Genomic DNA, 14086 nt, shown 5'->3' on the forward strand with positions numbered 1-14086 from the left:
TCATTGTATTCCCCACCCTCTCCCCTGGGACCAGTTCAGCCCCCAGGCCTATTAAACACATAACTACGCTCCACTGCCGGATAGTTTTATTACTTATTAGCAATACAGCAGCACCTGGTGGTTCCATCCTGCCAGGCGCTGCACAGGCAGCCCCAAAGAGCTCACCACAACGGAAGGATTATTACCCCCCAATTTACAGAAGGGAAACTGAGGCACAGAGCAATCTTCTCCAAAGGTGGTGAAAGCAGGGCTGGGAAAGGAACCCCCATCTCCAGGCTCCCACCACAGAGCTGTAACCACGCTACCATCCTTCCTCTCCAGCCTGGAACACCTAATCTGGGAGTAGAGGTTTTCAGTAAGAACAGGTGCATCATAGACAATGGCTGCAGAGGCTCCCTTCACCTCTTAGCTGGCGGGGTCCCCTCCGTAGGGGATGGAGTGAGCCGCCTGGAGCCCTAGATCAGAGGTGAGGAGGCTGGTTACGAGGAAAAGAGGCCTGGCAACCTAACAGGCAGGTGTGTGGCGGCGATGGTGGGCAGGAGGGATGGGTGTTGTCCGAGCAGCCAGGAAATCCCCCTCTTCTCCCGACGGCTGCAGTAAGTGTCTACAGCAGCAGCCTGTTCTTCCAGCGAGCCTTGCTGGGTGCATTTCCCCTTCCCCTGTGGTCCATGGGGAATAACTGTGCATGGCCCATTTTGATTAAACCTTAAAAGCTGGCCAGTCTCTCCTAGTGGGGTGGGAGCCAGGCAGCTGCCCCTGAGTCACTCTGGAAGGTGAACGGTGGGTGGATGTCACATGATCCCCTGTCCTTCAGCTGGCCTGGCACCAGGGCTCACGTCCAGGGCAGGAGCTCCTGGGACGCACGTTAATGTATTTGCCCTTCACCAGTGGCATAAATTAAGACTACAGAAGCTCCCCGCCCCCACCCACCCACCCACCGACATACACATGTGGTCTCCCTCCCTCTGCCTGATCTGGAACTAGCTGGGCCCTGGGGCATCCACCAGCTGATAAATATGCAAGGCCGTGATTTCAAAGCAGGTCCTGTGAGCTAGCTTTGGGGGTGGGGAGGGCGCGCTGCACAAGAACCAGGGGTCCCTTTCCCTGCCGCTTCCTTTATCGCCCCCCAGCGGGGTGGGTGCCAATGTTCCCCACAGCCACAAGTCTGGTTCTGGGCCAGAACATCCCTCCTGCCAGGGCCCTGGGCTGACAGGGTGCAAGCAAGTGAGGCAGGAGGGCAGGAGGGCAGCTGGAGCCCTTGGAAGATGTGGGTGCAATTCTCCGCTCCGCCACCGACTCCCTGTTTGACCCTGAGCAAGTCACTTCATCGCTCTGGTTTTCCCTGTCTGTACAAAAAATCCTTCCTTCACCTGCCTTTTCTGTTTCAAGAGTAAGCTTGTTGGGGAGAGACTCTCTCTTACTCGGCACAGTGCGGTCCTGAGCCCAGTGTGAGGGGGACACAGCCATATAAAGTGGAAGGGTGTTAAATTCTGGGATTTGGGGAACTTCTTCCCCCTACCCCAACACTATGAAAGTTCCCAGCCCTATGTGCTCTGTGTGGCACTAAAGAGCTGGGGGCACTGTCCGTAACCGCGCAGCTTTGCCACAAGTCTGCCTCCCGCGCCGGTAATGCGAATGGCCCTGGGCCTTTGGCGAACACCCCCCAGGCCGGGGGGGGGGGTGTTTCCTGATTCAGAGGCGCTTTGGAAACCTCGCTGAGCTTTTCAGGCGTGTCTGAAAGCCAGACTCTCTCCCCCTCCTTCCCACAGGGAGGCAGAAACCATCGGGGCCTCGGCCACCTCAGCCGGCTCCACCACTGTTAAAGATGCAGCAGCAGCTGCAGTCCTAGCTCCCCTGCTTCGGGCACAGAGCCTCTGGTGGCTGCCGCCGGCATGGGGCACCCACCCACATGCCTCCCCCAGCCCCAAAGTGCAATCTGCAGCCCCACCCATGATGGCTAAGTCCAGGACCGAGTGTGACCCCGTGTGGTGACAAGAGGCAGTACGGGCTGGAACTCGAGGGCCGGAGGGTGCGTCTACACTGTCGCTGCGAGTGAACCTCCCAGCCCACGTCCGGGGGCTTGTGGGAGCAGGCTAAAAAAAAAATCTGTGTAAACGTTGCTTTGAGGTTAGGCTTGAGTCCCTGAACGGCAACCTCCACGCCGCTATTTTCAGTGCGCGAGGGAGCCGGCCTGGGAGATCTCACTGCCAGATGAAGTGTAGCCATAACCTGAGAGAACCCCAGGGTCTGTCCATGTCCGGCAGCCTCACTAAAGAATTCCCTTCATATTCCCTAGAGCTGAGCCCTGTCTCTTCTCTGCACCTTTTGCCATGGCCAAGCAAACATCTGCTCCCCAAAGGAGCTGTGCAAAGAACTCGGTTTTGGGGTCACTGGCCGGACCAAAAACATAAAAACAGTCACTTTGGGTCAACCTCCGATGAAAAGTTTGCTTTTCTTTGGCAAACAGAGAAGTTAAAAACCGGAGGGGAAGCAAAACCTTTCGGGTTTGAGTTTTTTCTTTTTCTTTTTCTTTTTTTTAAATTGAAGTGAATTTTTCGACCAAGTCACTTTGAGTAAAAAAAAAAAAAAAACAAACCGCCCCCAAACATTTTCATTTTTTAAAGTCTGTTTGTTTTTAGGGTTTCCCTTCCCTCCCGTGACCACCACAATTCAGCAAACTCAAAGTTTCTTGACCTAAATCTGCATTTTTTTGGGGGGGCCAAAAAAAATAAAAATTCCAACCAGAAAAGCCTGCCAGCTGCTGTCCCAGCTTTTACGGGAGCAATGAACCTGCACAGCTGGGGCAATTGTATGTTCCTGTCAATGACCAACCAACGGGAGAAGCTGCAACAGAAAGTCCTGGGGTCTGTGTGTCGTCACCTTCTCCTGGACCTGGCCGTGTTCGCCGGGGCTATGTATAGATGGAACAGGGACACACCTTTCATTGCTGTTGAACTGTTTGGGCTGGGGCATGTTTATGGAGGGGTGGGAGCCAGCTGGCTTCCTGCAGGTGCAACGCCCCTGGCTGCGTGTCTGACTTTGGCAGCAGAGTGAGCCCAGGGAGGCTGGCTAAGTGGTGTGTTACTGGAGTGCTTATGAGCAGGGCCCCGAGCCTTACGCAAATCACAGTCACAGCGAGGCGACGGGGAGCTTTAGGTGGGTCAGAGCAGCAATTTCAAGCTGTTTGACACCGATTTCTAAGTCCTCACTAGAAAGGCTGCCCTGCTTCCAGGCTGCGACACTGTCCCAGTGCACGGCTGAGCAGGGTTGGGCTCACTCCTCGGATGGGCCTCCTCGAACCACAAAGGGGCGCGTTCCACCATGCCAGATCCCGTTGCTGTGTGTATGACAGTGGGGGTTTGAGATCCCAGCTGAGATCTGTGCAGCACCTAGCATAATGGGGCCCAGACGCACAGCAAGATAGGGCCACTGCATGCTTCCCCGCACCCCACAGCTTTCAAGCTGAATAGACAAGAGGGCTTTCCCCATCCTGGAGCTGAGCCCCATTGGGGTTCCCATGTCAGGGCAGGGAATGAAACTAAGATCTCCTGCCTCCCACTCCAGGGCCTTAGCCACAAAAGCAACCTTTCTGTAGGGAGTATTCGGATTTGGTTCTGACCCGAAAACCTGGGCTGTGTGTGCTGGGCCTGTCTCTGTCTTGAGACACAGCCCCCGGCAGAACCCCAAGGCCAGCCACGGGGGTCTCGCAGCCCGCAGCATCACTTATTCTGGAGCTGCGGCAAACGCAGGCCACAGCCACCTGCCTGGTGTCCTCTCTGCCTGCCCTTGGTTGTCCTTGTTCGGAGACAGCGACAGGCCTGCTCCCAGCACTCGGTGAGAGAAACACTCGGATCCCTCCCTCAGCACGGTGGCTCAGGGCCACACTCAGCAGAGAGGGCAGCAGGAGGAATGACTTGTCCAGGGGGAGTGACGGTCCGAGCTCTGGGACTGGTGTCTTTATACACCTGAGGGTCTCTTCTTGATTCCAGACTAACACCCCCCCACCCCCACCCCGGGGGAAGCTCTGTAGGTCTGAAGTTTAGGTTCTTCTGGATCACGTCTGCCCAGAGGCTGTTTGAGCTGCCACCGACCTCCAGAGTGCTGGGAAGCTCCCAGGGGCCGCTTTGCAAATGTTACGTTGGCACTTCTAGCTTCGGGAAGTGAATGGAAACTGTCCCCACACAGGCCCTTCTGCAGCCCACCCCCTGCCGATATTACCATTGTATCTGAATGCCTCACAATCCTACTCAATGTATCCTTACAAACCCCCGAAGGGAACAGTGCTTGGTCCCCATTGCAGCACCAGGGAACAGGGCCAAGAGAGACTAAGGAATGCAGGAAGCCCATGGCAGAACAGGCAGATAGGGGTTCGATTCCCAAGTTCCCTGCTACTGCCCTAAGCATTAGGCCTCTTTCCCCTCCTTTAACTTGAGCTACACAATTTGGCCCTAATATGACAGCAAGAGCCATGGGAACAGGCCCTGCAATAACAGTTAATGGGCTCATAAACACGAGGCCTAGCTGTTGCCAAATTATTTGCCGGGATCAAGGCTCATCTGTACCCTTTTTAACTAGATCAGTTTGAACCTGGTATAGTTAAATTGGTGCAAACCCCTCGAGTGGTCAGTTACACTAGTCCAAAGGTGCTTACACCCATATAGCTTAGTCCTGGGCAACAAAGGGAAATTTTTTTTTTTTTTTGGGTCTAACCTAAGGTGTGAATAAATCCATCTAGTTGTACCAGTATAATCCTCCAGGTAGACTCCTGCCCCAGGGTAAACATGACCTTTTTTCAGGTGAGATTATGTTGCTTGGGAAGGGGTTTAAGCTAAACTGGAAAAAGAAGCCACTGTTCTACAAGAATAAGCCCAGATCTACACGACAAATGTTTGCCAACACAGCTCTGTGTGTGTGTGTGTGGAGGTGCAGAGATGTGATCTTCGGCCAACAAACAAATGTGGGTGGGAAAACCGAGACACAGAGAAGCTAAGGCAAGCTGGGTGAAGTTTTCAGATGAATAACTGATTTGCCAAAAAATGCATTTTGAGTACGCTGGAACCTTCTGCAAATTCGGGTCAAATCTGGCAAATAGTTTTGACTGAGCAAATTTTTTTATTTTTATTTCTTTTGAAAGTCAAACTGTTTACACTTTTCATTTCACGCCCAGGTTTTTGTTTAGAAGGTTAGTTAGTTCGTTCCTTTCAAAAGAAGGGTAAAATAAACACCCACGCGCTAAATGAAACAAGCAAAAAAACCCCAGTTGTTTGGAGTCAAATGAAATGTTTTGTTTGACCCTTCCCCCCCCCCCAAAAAAATTGTTCTCAAATTTTTCCATTCGGCCACCAAATTGAAAAATCATGTCTTCATCCCGTGCTGAGGCCATGTCTACACTACCGCTTAGGTCAGTACAGCTTACGTCACTCTGGGGCGTGAATAAACCTCCCCCCGAGCAACGTCACTCACACCGACATAAGCCCTGGTGTGGACAGTGCTGTGTCCCACCAGTATAGCTATTGCCCCTTGTTGGAGGTGGATTAATTATGCCAACGGGAGAGCTCTCTCCCATCCGCATAGAGCACGAGAGATCTTACAGCCGCATAGCTGCATGGGTACAGGTGCGCCTCTGTAAGGGTGCTAGTGTAGACACAGCTGCAGGCTAAGTGACATGCCCATGGTCACACGGCTGAGCAAGGACTAGGACTGAAGTTCCAGACCTCTAGAGTATGCTGCCTTCTAATTAGGATGCAGTGATTTGGGGAGTGCAGCAGGTTTCTATTTTCCTAACTGGATCTTCTCCCTCCCCATTGATTTCACGCCAAAACCCTCCCACCTCCCTACCCCAGCTCCTCTGACTTTCACTGGTGCTGAAGCAGCACCTTGGCAGTTGGGAGGATTCCTCGCCTTCGGACAGCTCCTCTCACAGCTGGAGCGACGCTGTCTGCCGTACTCTGGAGCAGGCAGGGAGTTAGCTTGTCCACAAAACTCCATTTGTCTGGTTCAAGTCCGGCTCAGGGACACTGAGCCCGCAGTGACCGTGAAATCCAAAAGGCCGCGTGGGATCCGGTGGAGACGCTGGGAGACCCCCATTCACAGGCTGCCGGGCCAAGGAGCGCTCTGTTTTAGCAACAAGTGCACAGACAGGATACACAAAGGGACAAAGGGAGGGCTGCAAAGGAAGGGGAAAGTTCAGCCATTGTCTGGGTGCTGTGTCCGGTTTGCTGCGGGCCACAATGATTCTATTCACAGACACACATGCATGTGAGAGTCTCCCCTTCCCCAGCTCGTCTCTCCTCCTGTGCTCTGACACTCCCTGCGTTCGTTTGCTCTCGTTGCAGGATCACGGAGGCTGGCGCCATTCAGCAGGAGAGGCTGCAGGCCATAGCGGTAAGTGGTCCTGTCCCATCTCCTTCCGTCTTCGATATAGTACAACAAATACACTGGGCCTCGAGCAGCGGGTCTGGCTGCAAGTAGCATTTCGTGGCAACATGGCTGGTCCCCCTCCAGACCAGGGGGTGGTAATGTCAATATGCCAAGGCCCAGATCTGGGATGCAGGGCATCACACTTGGCTGGAATGAGGGATAAATAGAACATATTCGTGCAGCAGCCTTATAATGCCAGTGGGATCCCTTTCTTCAGGGTGAGTAGCTCTCTCTGTGACCCCAGGGCAATGGTCCGTTAGTTCTGATCTAAGTACACTGTCGGAGGCCATGGGAAGCAGAGCGTACATTAGAGTAACCCCGAGGCTGCTCTCCTAGGAGGCCAGACAGGGCCCTGAACTGGCTCAGAATACGGGGAGTGCAAAGGTCAACTTAATCCCCTCTTCCTCCCTACTGTCTCTGCCTTACATGCAGGAGCAGGAGGCTCCCAGTCTTTCCGATCGCTGCCCCTCCTCATGGGTCTAGTTATTTCCCAATTTCTTCACACTGGCATTGCTGTTTGATAGCCAAGCACGGCCATCCCAGAGACCAGCACCCTGGAGGGAAGGGGAGGTGTAGACCCCAGGGAACCATGGGCAGAAAGAACACAAAGAGACTCAGAAGATTAATCCTGACAATCCGTTTCCCGCCCCCTCCCCACGACCCTTCCAAAAACGGTATCCTTGAGACTACAGGGAAATTGTGGATAACTAACGCAAAGAAAAACAATACAAACCGCCAGGAGCTGGTGTCACAGTTACCTGCTCTGGAACAATGCTGGGCTGGTTTTTGGAGCAGAGGAATGGGAGTCAGGATTCCTGGGCTCTTTTCCAGGTTCTGCCACTGCTTCCCGCATGAGTGTGGGGAAATCGCCAGGCCTTGGTATCCCCAAGCGATAGCTACTTGTCTGGGCAGTGGTGGGGCTTAATGGTTGAATTAACAAACGGCCTCCGAGAGGCTGGGGTGAAAGGTAAAAGAATGTCTGATTATTCGTTGGTATTACTAGTTCCCCAGCCAGCGCAATGGAAAGACACCCAGGGCCAGATCCTCAAAGGTATTGAGGCTCCTGACTTCTGGGGTCTGGGGCCCTTTGGATCAGGCCCCACAGGAGGGCGATTTCTTGCTTGCAAACAAGATTCCCGTGCCCGCTCAGCGGATGGAGGTTTTGGCAGGGGCTGACTCACTCACCGTCTAGGACCCAGAAAAACGCCGGCTGAGTAAGCCGTAACCGGGCTCCTCCTGTGGGTCTGAATCCAAGCAGCTGATTTCCAGGGCGCTCGCATCTGGTGCCAGCCGGGCTGTGGGTGAGGCGAGATTCCCCTGCCTCTTGGCCAATGAGGTCGGATGGGGCTTGCTGGTTAGCTGACTCCTTCCCAGCTGCCTGGAGATCTGGCGGATGGTGGTGTCCGTTTCTATGGGACTTTCACAAGTGTGCAGAGGCATCTGGTCAGGGCCATGGTTCACTGGTGGGGGCCTGACTTCTAAAGCCCGGGGAGAAACAGGCTGTGTAAGGGAGCAGAAAGGGGTATTATTGTCAAGAGAACAGGAAGTGTCATCCAGCGAGAAGCTGAGCGCCCCCTACAAGACGCCAAGCGCCCTCCACTCCCAAAGGATCAGGCCCACAGACATAAGGTGGCTTGTAATGGGAGCTCCCCAGCTCCGGGTGGATGAGGATGCAGATGTGGAGAACCAGCGCGGAGGCGTGTAACTGCTGGACGGTGCAGTCTCTGCCTGGTCCTCCTTTGAGACGGAGCCAAGCAGGGTCCTCTCCCCGCGGCCGCATGTTGGCTCCCAGCCCGCACCTTTGTGTGGCCGCCTTGCCTGCCAGCTTTCCAGGCCCCGCCTGCAATCGAGCCGGTCGCTGCTACACAAAGGGCAAATTGTTCTGGGCCAGGGAAGAAAACGTGTGACGCTTCCCAGGATCGGGACGTGGCTGAACTGACTCGGATGAAATTAATCAGGACCGATCCCAACAATGGTGCAGGGACTGGAGGTGGCTCGGATCTTCTCCAAGGGCTGGGGAAATCCAGTTCTCATCTTGTTTCCAGGTGGGGGCTTTTGGAAAAAGCAAGGCCCAGCCTATGAGGCAGTGAGGACTAGTGGACAGAGGCACTAGATTAGCACCCAGGAGATCGGGTTTCTATTCCAGGCCCTCCCACTGATCTGCTGTGTGACCTCGAGCAAGTTACTTCAGCTCCCCATCTGTGGTCTGGGAGTAATCACCCTTGTGGGAGGTCATTCTGACTGGTCTAGCCCTCTGTGTCCCAGTGTTGATGGATTAGAGCAACCCTCTAGCAGGAAGAGCACTCTTGGGGTTAAAGACTTGGGGTTAAAGACTTGGGAATCATTAAGAAAGGGATAGATAATAAGACAGAAAATATCATATTGCCTCTATGTAAATCCATGGTATGCTTACATCTTGAATACTGTGTGCAGATGTGGTCACCCCATCTCAAAAAAGATACATTGGAATTGGGAAATGTACAGAAAAGGGCAACAAAAATGATTAGGGGTATAGACTGGCTTCTGTATGAGGAGAGATTAATAAGACTGGGACTTTTGGAAAAGAGACGACTAAGGAGGAATATGAGAGAGGTCTATAAAATCATGACTGGTGTGGAGAAAGTAAACAAGGAAGTGTTGTTTACTCCTTCTCATAACACAAGAACTAGGGGTCACCAAATGAAATTAATAGGCAGCAGGTTTAAAACAAACAAAAGGAAGTATTTCTTCACACACTGCACAGTCAACCTGTGGAACTCCTTGCCAGAGGATGTTGTGAAGGCCAAGACTATAACAAGGTTCAAAAAGAACTAGATAAGTTCATGGAGGATAGGTCCATCAATGGCTATGAGCCAGGATGGGCAGGGATGGTGTCCCTAGCCTCTGTGTGCCAGAAGCTGGGAATGGGTGACAGGGGATGGATCACTTGATGATTCCCTGTTCTGTTCATTCCCTCTGGGGCACCTGTCATTGGCCACTGTTGGAAGACAGGATACTGGGCTAGATGGCCCTTTGGTCTGACCCAGTATGGCCGCTCTTATGTTCTTAATGACCCAGAACTGGGAGTCGAGGTGACTGGGTTCTTTTTCCAGCTGTGGAGAGAGTAAGATCTAGTGGTTAGAGCAGGGAATTATGAGTCAGGACTTCTGGGATCCATTTTCAGCTCTGCTGCTGCCTCATTGTGTATGCTTGGCCAAGTCCCTTCCCCCGTCTGGGCCTCAGTTCCCCTTAGCTGTAAAAGGGGGATAATGAGATTTCCTTGTCTCACTGCACAGTTTAGGAGGCTTGATTCATTTGTGGTAGTAAGGGGTGTGAAGAAGGCATGATAGAAATGCAGTGTTATCTAGTGGATAGGGCACCAGATTGGGAGTCAGGAGCCCTGGGCTCTATTGTCCATTCTGCCACTCACCTGCTGGGTGAGTCATGCCCCCTTCCTGTACCTCAATTTCCCCTCCCACCCTTTGTCTGTCTCTGTTTCATGTATAAGCTCTTTGGGACAGGGACTGTCTCTCAGCGTGGCTCTGTGCAGCGCCAGGCACAATGGGGCCCTGATCTCCGCTGGGCTTCTTGGCTTCATTGCAGTAGAAATAGTTCATCATAATAATACTTGAGGTCCAAGTTCGCTTTGGCTCTGGAAAAACAAGAATTCTGGGCATGTGTGTGAATGTTGTTCCCTTCAAATCAGGGCAGGCATCAATTGCAAACAAGAGACGTTATTGTCTGAGTAGCACAGGCTCCCATTTAGTCTGAAATACACGTGCTTCAGCCAGTGTAATTAAATTAAAATTCTCCTGGAGAACACGGGGGTAAGTGAAGGGCAAATATATTTCACGAAAACCCGATATATAACGCAAATACATTGCAGATGTCCGATGAAACCCGGGGCTGCAGCATGTTCGCCCACCCCTCTTGCCCCTTCCAGCGGGGACTCCTAGTGGCTGTAAAGCTAATAGTACGACAACAATTTACAGAGAGCCTCGCTGAGACCAAGGCCCTGTTGTGCCAGGTGCTGTACATGCACATAGTGTGAGACAGTCCCCTCCCCAAAGAGCTCACAATCTGAATAGACAATGGATTATTCTCCCCATTTTACAGATGGGTGAACTGAGGCACAAAGCAGTGAAGTGACTTGTCTAAGGGCAGGGGAAGTCTGTGGCAGAGCCCAGCTTTCCTGAGTCCCTCTCTAGACCATCCCTTTTTTTCCCCGCTAGGGCCCAAACTGGGACAGCCGAGAACTGATTTTCAGAGCTGCTGAGGGCAGTCTCCGGGCTGTTCTACTTTATACGAGCTGCTAGCGGCTGGCCGCTAACTGTGGATCAGCAGGGCCTAGCGGTGTCCCAGCTGGGCCTGTCGCAGCGGGAGCGAGACCGAACACACGGCAGGTGCGGGGTGAGCTGAAGGGGAATGGGGAATTCCAATCACAGCTGGAGGGCTTGGGCCTCGATATTTGTTCTTTCGTTGTCGTCCTCCTTAATCTGAAAGGGAAAACCTCGAGCCAGGGAAAGCGGCATGTTTGGTCTCAGTGCATGGAGTAAGACACAATAGCTGCCTTGATATCAGCTGTTAGAATGAACCTGGCTCCTGCCCAGCTCTCTCCCCTCTGTCCAGGGTCTCCAGGTCCGTCGCTGTCGCTCAAAGGCTAAGTGCAGCGAATCGATCTAGGCACAACCGCCAATCCCAGGCAGTGGGGCAATCCCAGGCAGCGGGGCAATCCCAGACAGCTGCTTGGAAATCCAGGCCGTCGAGCCAGGCAGCAATTCCCCTTTCTCCAGGCATCAACGATGGGATTCAGGATGCGTTCTCTGTGCCACGGGCTGGGGGGCATTGGCTGGGTAGCTGCCGGGCATTGGTGGTGCAGCGGTTTGTTGGAACTGTAGCTGTGGGGTGTTGGTTGTGCCGTGCGTGGCGTAGCTGTGGCGTGTGGTTTGTTTAGCAGTCGTGCATTCTTTGCGTAGCTGTGCGTTGTGCAGGTCGCCGCTGAGCACCGGTTGTGGATGGGGCAGTGGTCAAGCATTGCCGGTTAGTGCAGCGGTTGTGCATTGCGGCGGTGGCGAGCGTGGGGAGCGTTTGCGTAGCTGGCCAGGCCCGGGTAGTTGTGAAGCGCTGTTTTTGTAGGTGTGTAGTGTATGTGTGTATTTGTCGTGTATTGTGTAGCTACAATGTCTGGGTAAGATAAAAATGAGGAAAAAGTGGGGCAGGGGGCGGGAGTGGAAGGAACAAACCCTAAAGGAGAAGAATGTTGGGGGGGGGAATCCTCTCTGGCCTGCCCCATCCACGCCTCCTGCATACCACAGTGATGGAGCCGCAGCAAAGGCTGAGACTGGAGAAATCTCAGCTGTTGAGTTGACTAACTTGGGGGCGGGAGGGAGCAATTTCCTGAGTCAGTGAGAAAGGTCAATCTAGTTAAAATTGACTCTGAGAACAGGCCAGATCCCCGGCGGGTGTAGATCAGCCTCGCTCCCATTGGCGTAGATGGGGCCGTACCGATCTACACCTGCTAAGGACCTGGCCCGACACCTGCCCACTGGGTAAGGGAAACCAGTCCCGCCGGCGACTCCCCATTAGTCTGGGAGCTCGGCGACTTTGCAGGTTCCGGGAGGGGCTGACTGAATCACTGACCCACGGGGGAAATGGCTGCAGACCTGCCCGAGGGCCCATGTTTAAGCACACGCCTGGCTTTAAATGGGTGAGCCAGGCCCCCTGAAGTCAACAGGACGCCCCACCTTCTTAAAGCTAAATCCTGGCACGGCTGTCCTAACAAACATGATTAATCATGAATTCATCCTTTTCTTTCCCCCTTCTCCTTCTTCTCCTTCGACTCTCAGGAGAAGAGGAAACGTCAGATCGAGATCGAAAATAAAAGGCGGCAGCTCGAGGATGACAGGCGCCAGTTACAGCACCTAAAGGTAGCGATGCGGCTCTGGGCCCATGCCGCAGGGCTGAACCTGAGCGGGACCCGAGCCAACCCCAAAGCGTGCCCAGAACCGCAGCCCAGTATCGCTGAGAAAGAGGGTTCAGGGGTTCACCTGGGGCTTACGAGACGCGGGGTCAGTTCCCAGCTCTGTCACAGACTCCCTGTCCAGCCTTGGGCAAATCACTTAGCACCAGATTGGTCAAGGTATTTGTGTGCCTAACTCCTCATTTCAGGGGTTAGGCACCAAAATATGTTTACAGATCTGGCCTGGAGCTTCTCTAGGCCTCTGGTGCTATCTGTGAAGTGGGGTGATGCTACTGCCCTACCTCCCAGGCTGTTGGGCGGTGAATAAAGACTGTGAGGTGCTCGGTAGAGCACAGCGATGGACACTTTTCACATGGTTAGTGGGGTGGGGGAACCATTCCCCCCAAACTGTGCGACCCTTCAAATGTGCTTTATCCTTTTTCCACCTTCCCCTCTGCACCCAGGTATTCAGTTCAGTGTTTCATTGCATGGTCACCTTCCAGGAGCAGGTATGATGGACTCGAGCAGCGTTTCTCAAACTGGGCTTCCTGAGGGTATTCCAGGGGGTCCGCGGGTCCCGCTGATCAACTCCTCTCCCATCCCTTCCAGCACCTCCTTCACCCCGGGGAACAGTAGTTCCCTGGCGTGAAGGAGGTGCTGGGAGGGAGGGGGAGGAACGGGGAACTCTGGGTCCGCGCCACTCCTGGAAGCGGCCAGCACGTCCCTGCGGCCCAGGGCGGGAGCAGGGGCTCTCCGTGCGCTGCCCTCAGCCCAAACACCAACTCCGCAGCTCCTATTGGCTGGGAACTGTAGCCAATGGGAGCTGCGGGGGTGGTGCCTGCAGGCAGGGGCAGCACGTGGAGACCCCCTGGACCCCCGTCTAGGAGTCGCTGCCAGAGGGATGTGCCGGTCACTTTCGGGAGCCGCCCAAGGTAAATGCTGCCCCCCCTCACCCATCCCATACCCCAACCCCCTGCCCCAGCCAGAGCCTGCACCCAAACTCCCTCCCAGAGCCCTCACCCCCTCCCGCACCTCACCCTCCTGTTCTAGCCCTGAGCCTCCTCCAGCACCCAAACTCCTTCCCACACCCAAACTCCCAGCCCAGAGCCTGCCCCCCCTCCTGCCCCCCCACCCCCTGCCCCAGCCTGGTGAAAGTGAGTGAGGGGGCGTGACCTCAGGGGAGGGGGCGGGGCAAGGGCTGAGTGGGGTGGCTTGGGGCGTCCCCAAAAATTTTTAAATGAAAATGGGGGTCCTCGGGTTGCTAAAGTTTGAGACTTGCTGGACTGGAGGGTGAGCAATTAATATTGCCACGTCTGGGAAGAGGCCATGAGAAGCTGTATTCCTGGAGCTTTACAGATCGGGGGTAGCAGGGAAAGATCCGGGATGCGGACATGCTGCTTTGAAGGGCTTCCTCTGAAAAGTTTCCATAGCGGAACGAGCAGCTTGGAGAGCAGCCATCCCCTGCTCACTTGAGCCAGGTGGCAAAGTCTGGGGGCTGACCCTAATGACTCACTCGCCCTCAGAAACGTGCCATGGCACGAGACATCCCACTTGCTAGAAACAGCTGCGATCACCTAGAGACAAACCCACTGGGCTTTGGGTTTCCCCGAAGGCCTGATCTGAACAGCATGGCTAGGCCAGGGCCTGGCTCTGAGTGTGTCTCTGGAGAGGGGAAAGCAGCATTTCCCCAGCACAAAGAACGTCCCTCGCTCCTCCCCGGGACTGCTA

General features: G+C 54.2%; 1 protein-coding gene across 1 annotated transcript in view; it reads left to right on the top strand.

The window, feature by feature from the left end:
* Positions 1–2784: 2784 nt before the first annotated feature.
* Positions 2785–14086, top strand: part of PALM (paralemmin) — a 35700-nt gene continuing 24398 nt past the window's right edge. The window contains exons 1-3 of the mRNA XM_077805474.1: positions 2785–2915; positions 6336–6384; positions 12246–12326. Of these exons, the coding sequence (XP_077661600.1) occupies positions 2785–2915; positions 6336–6384; positions 12246–12326 (261 nt within the window). The remainder of the gene's footprint in view (positions 2916–6335; positions 6385–12245; positions 12327–14086) is intronic.

Source organism: Eretmochelys imbricata, chromosome 25 (genome assembly GCF_965152235.1).
Source record: "Eretmochelys imbricata isolate rEreImb1 chromosome 25, rEreImb1.hap1, whole genome shotgun sequence".
Classification (NCBI taxonomy): Eukaryota; Metazoa; Chordata; order Testudines; family Cheloniidae; genus Eretmochelys; species Eretmochelys imbricata.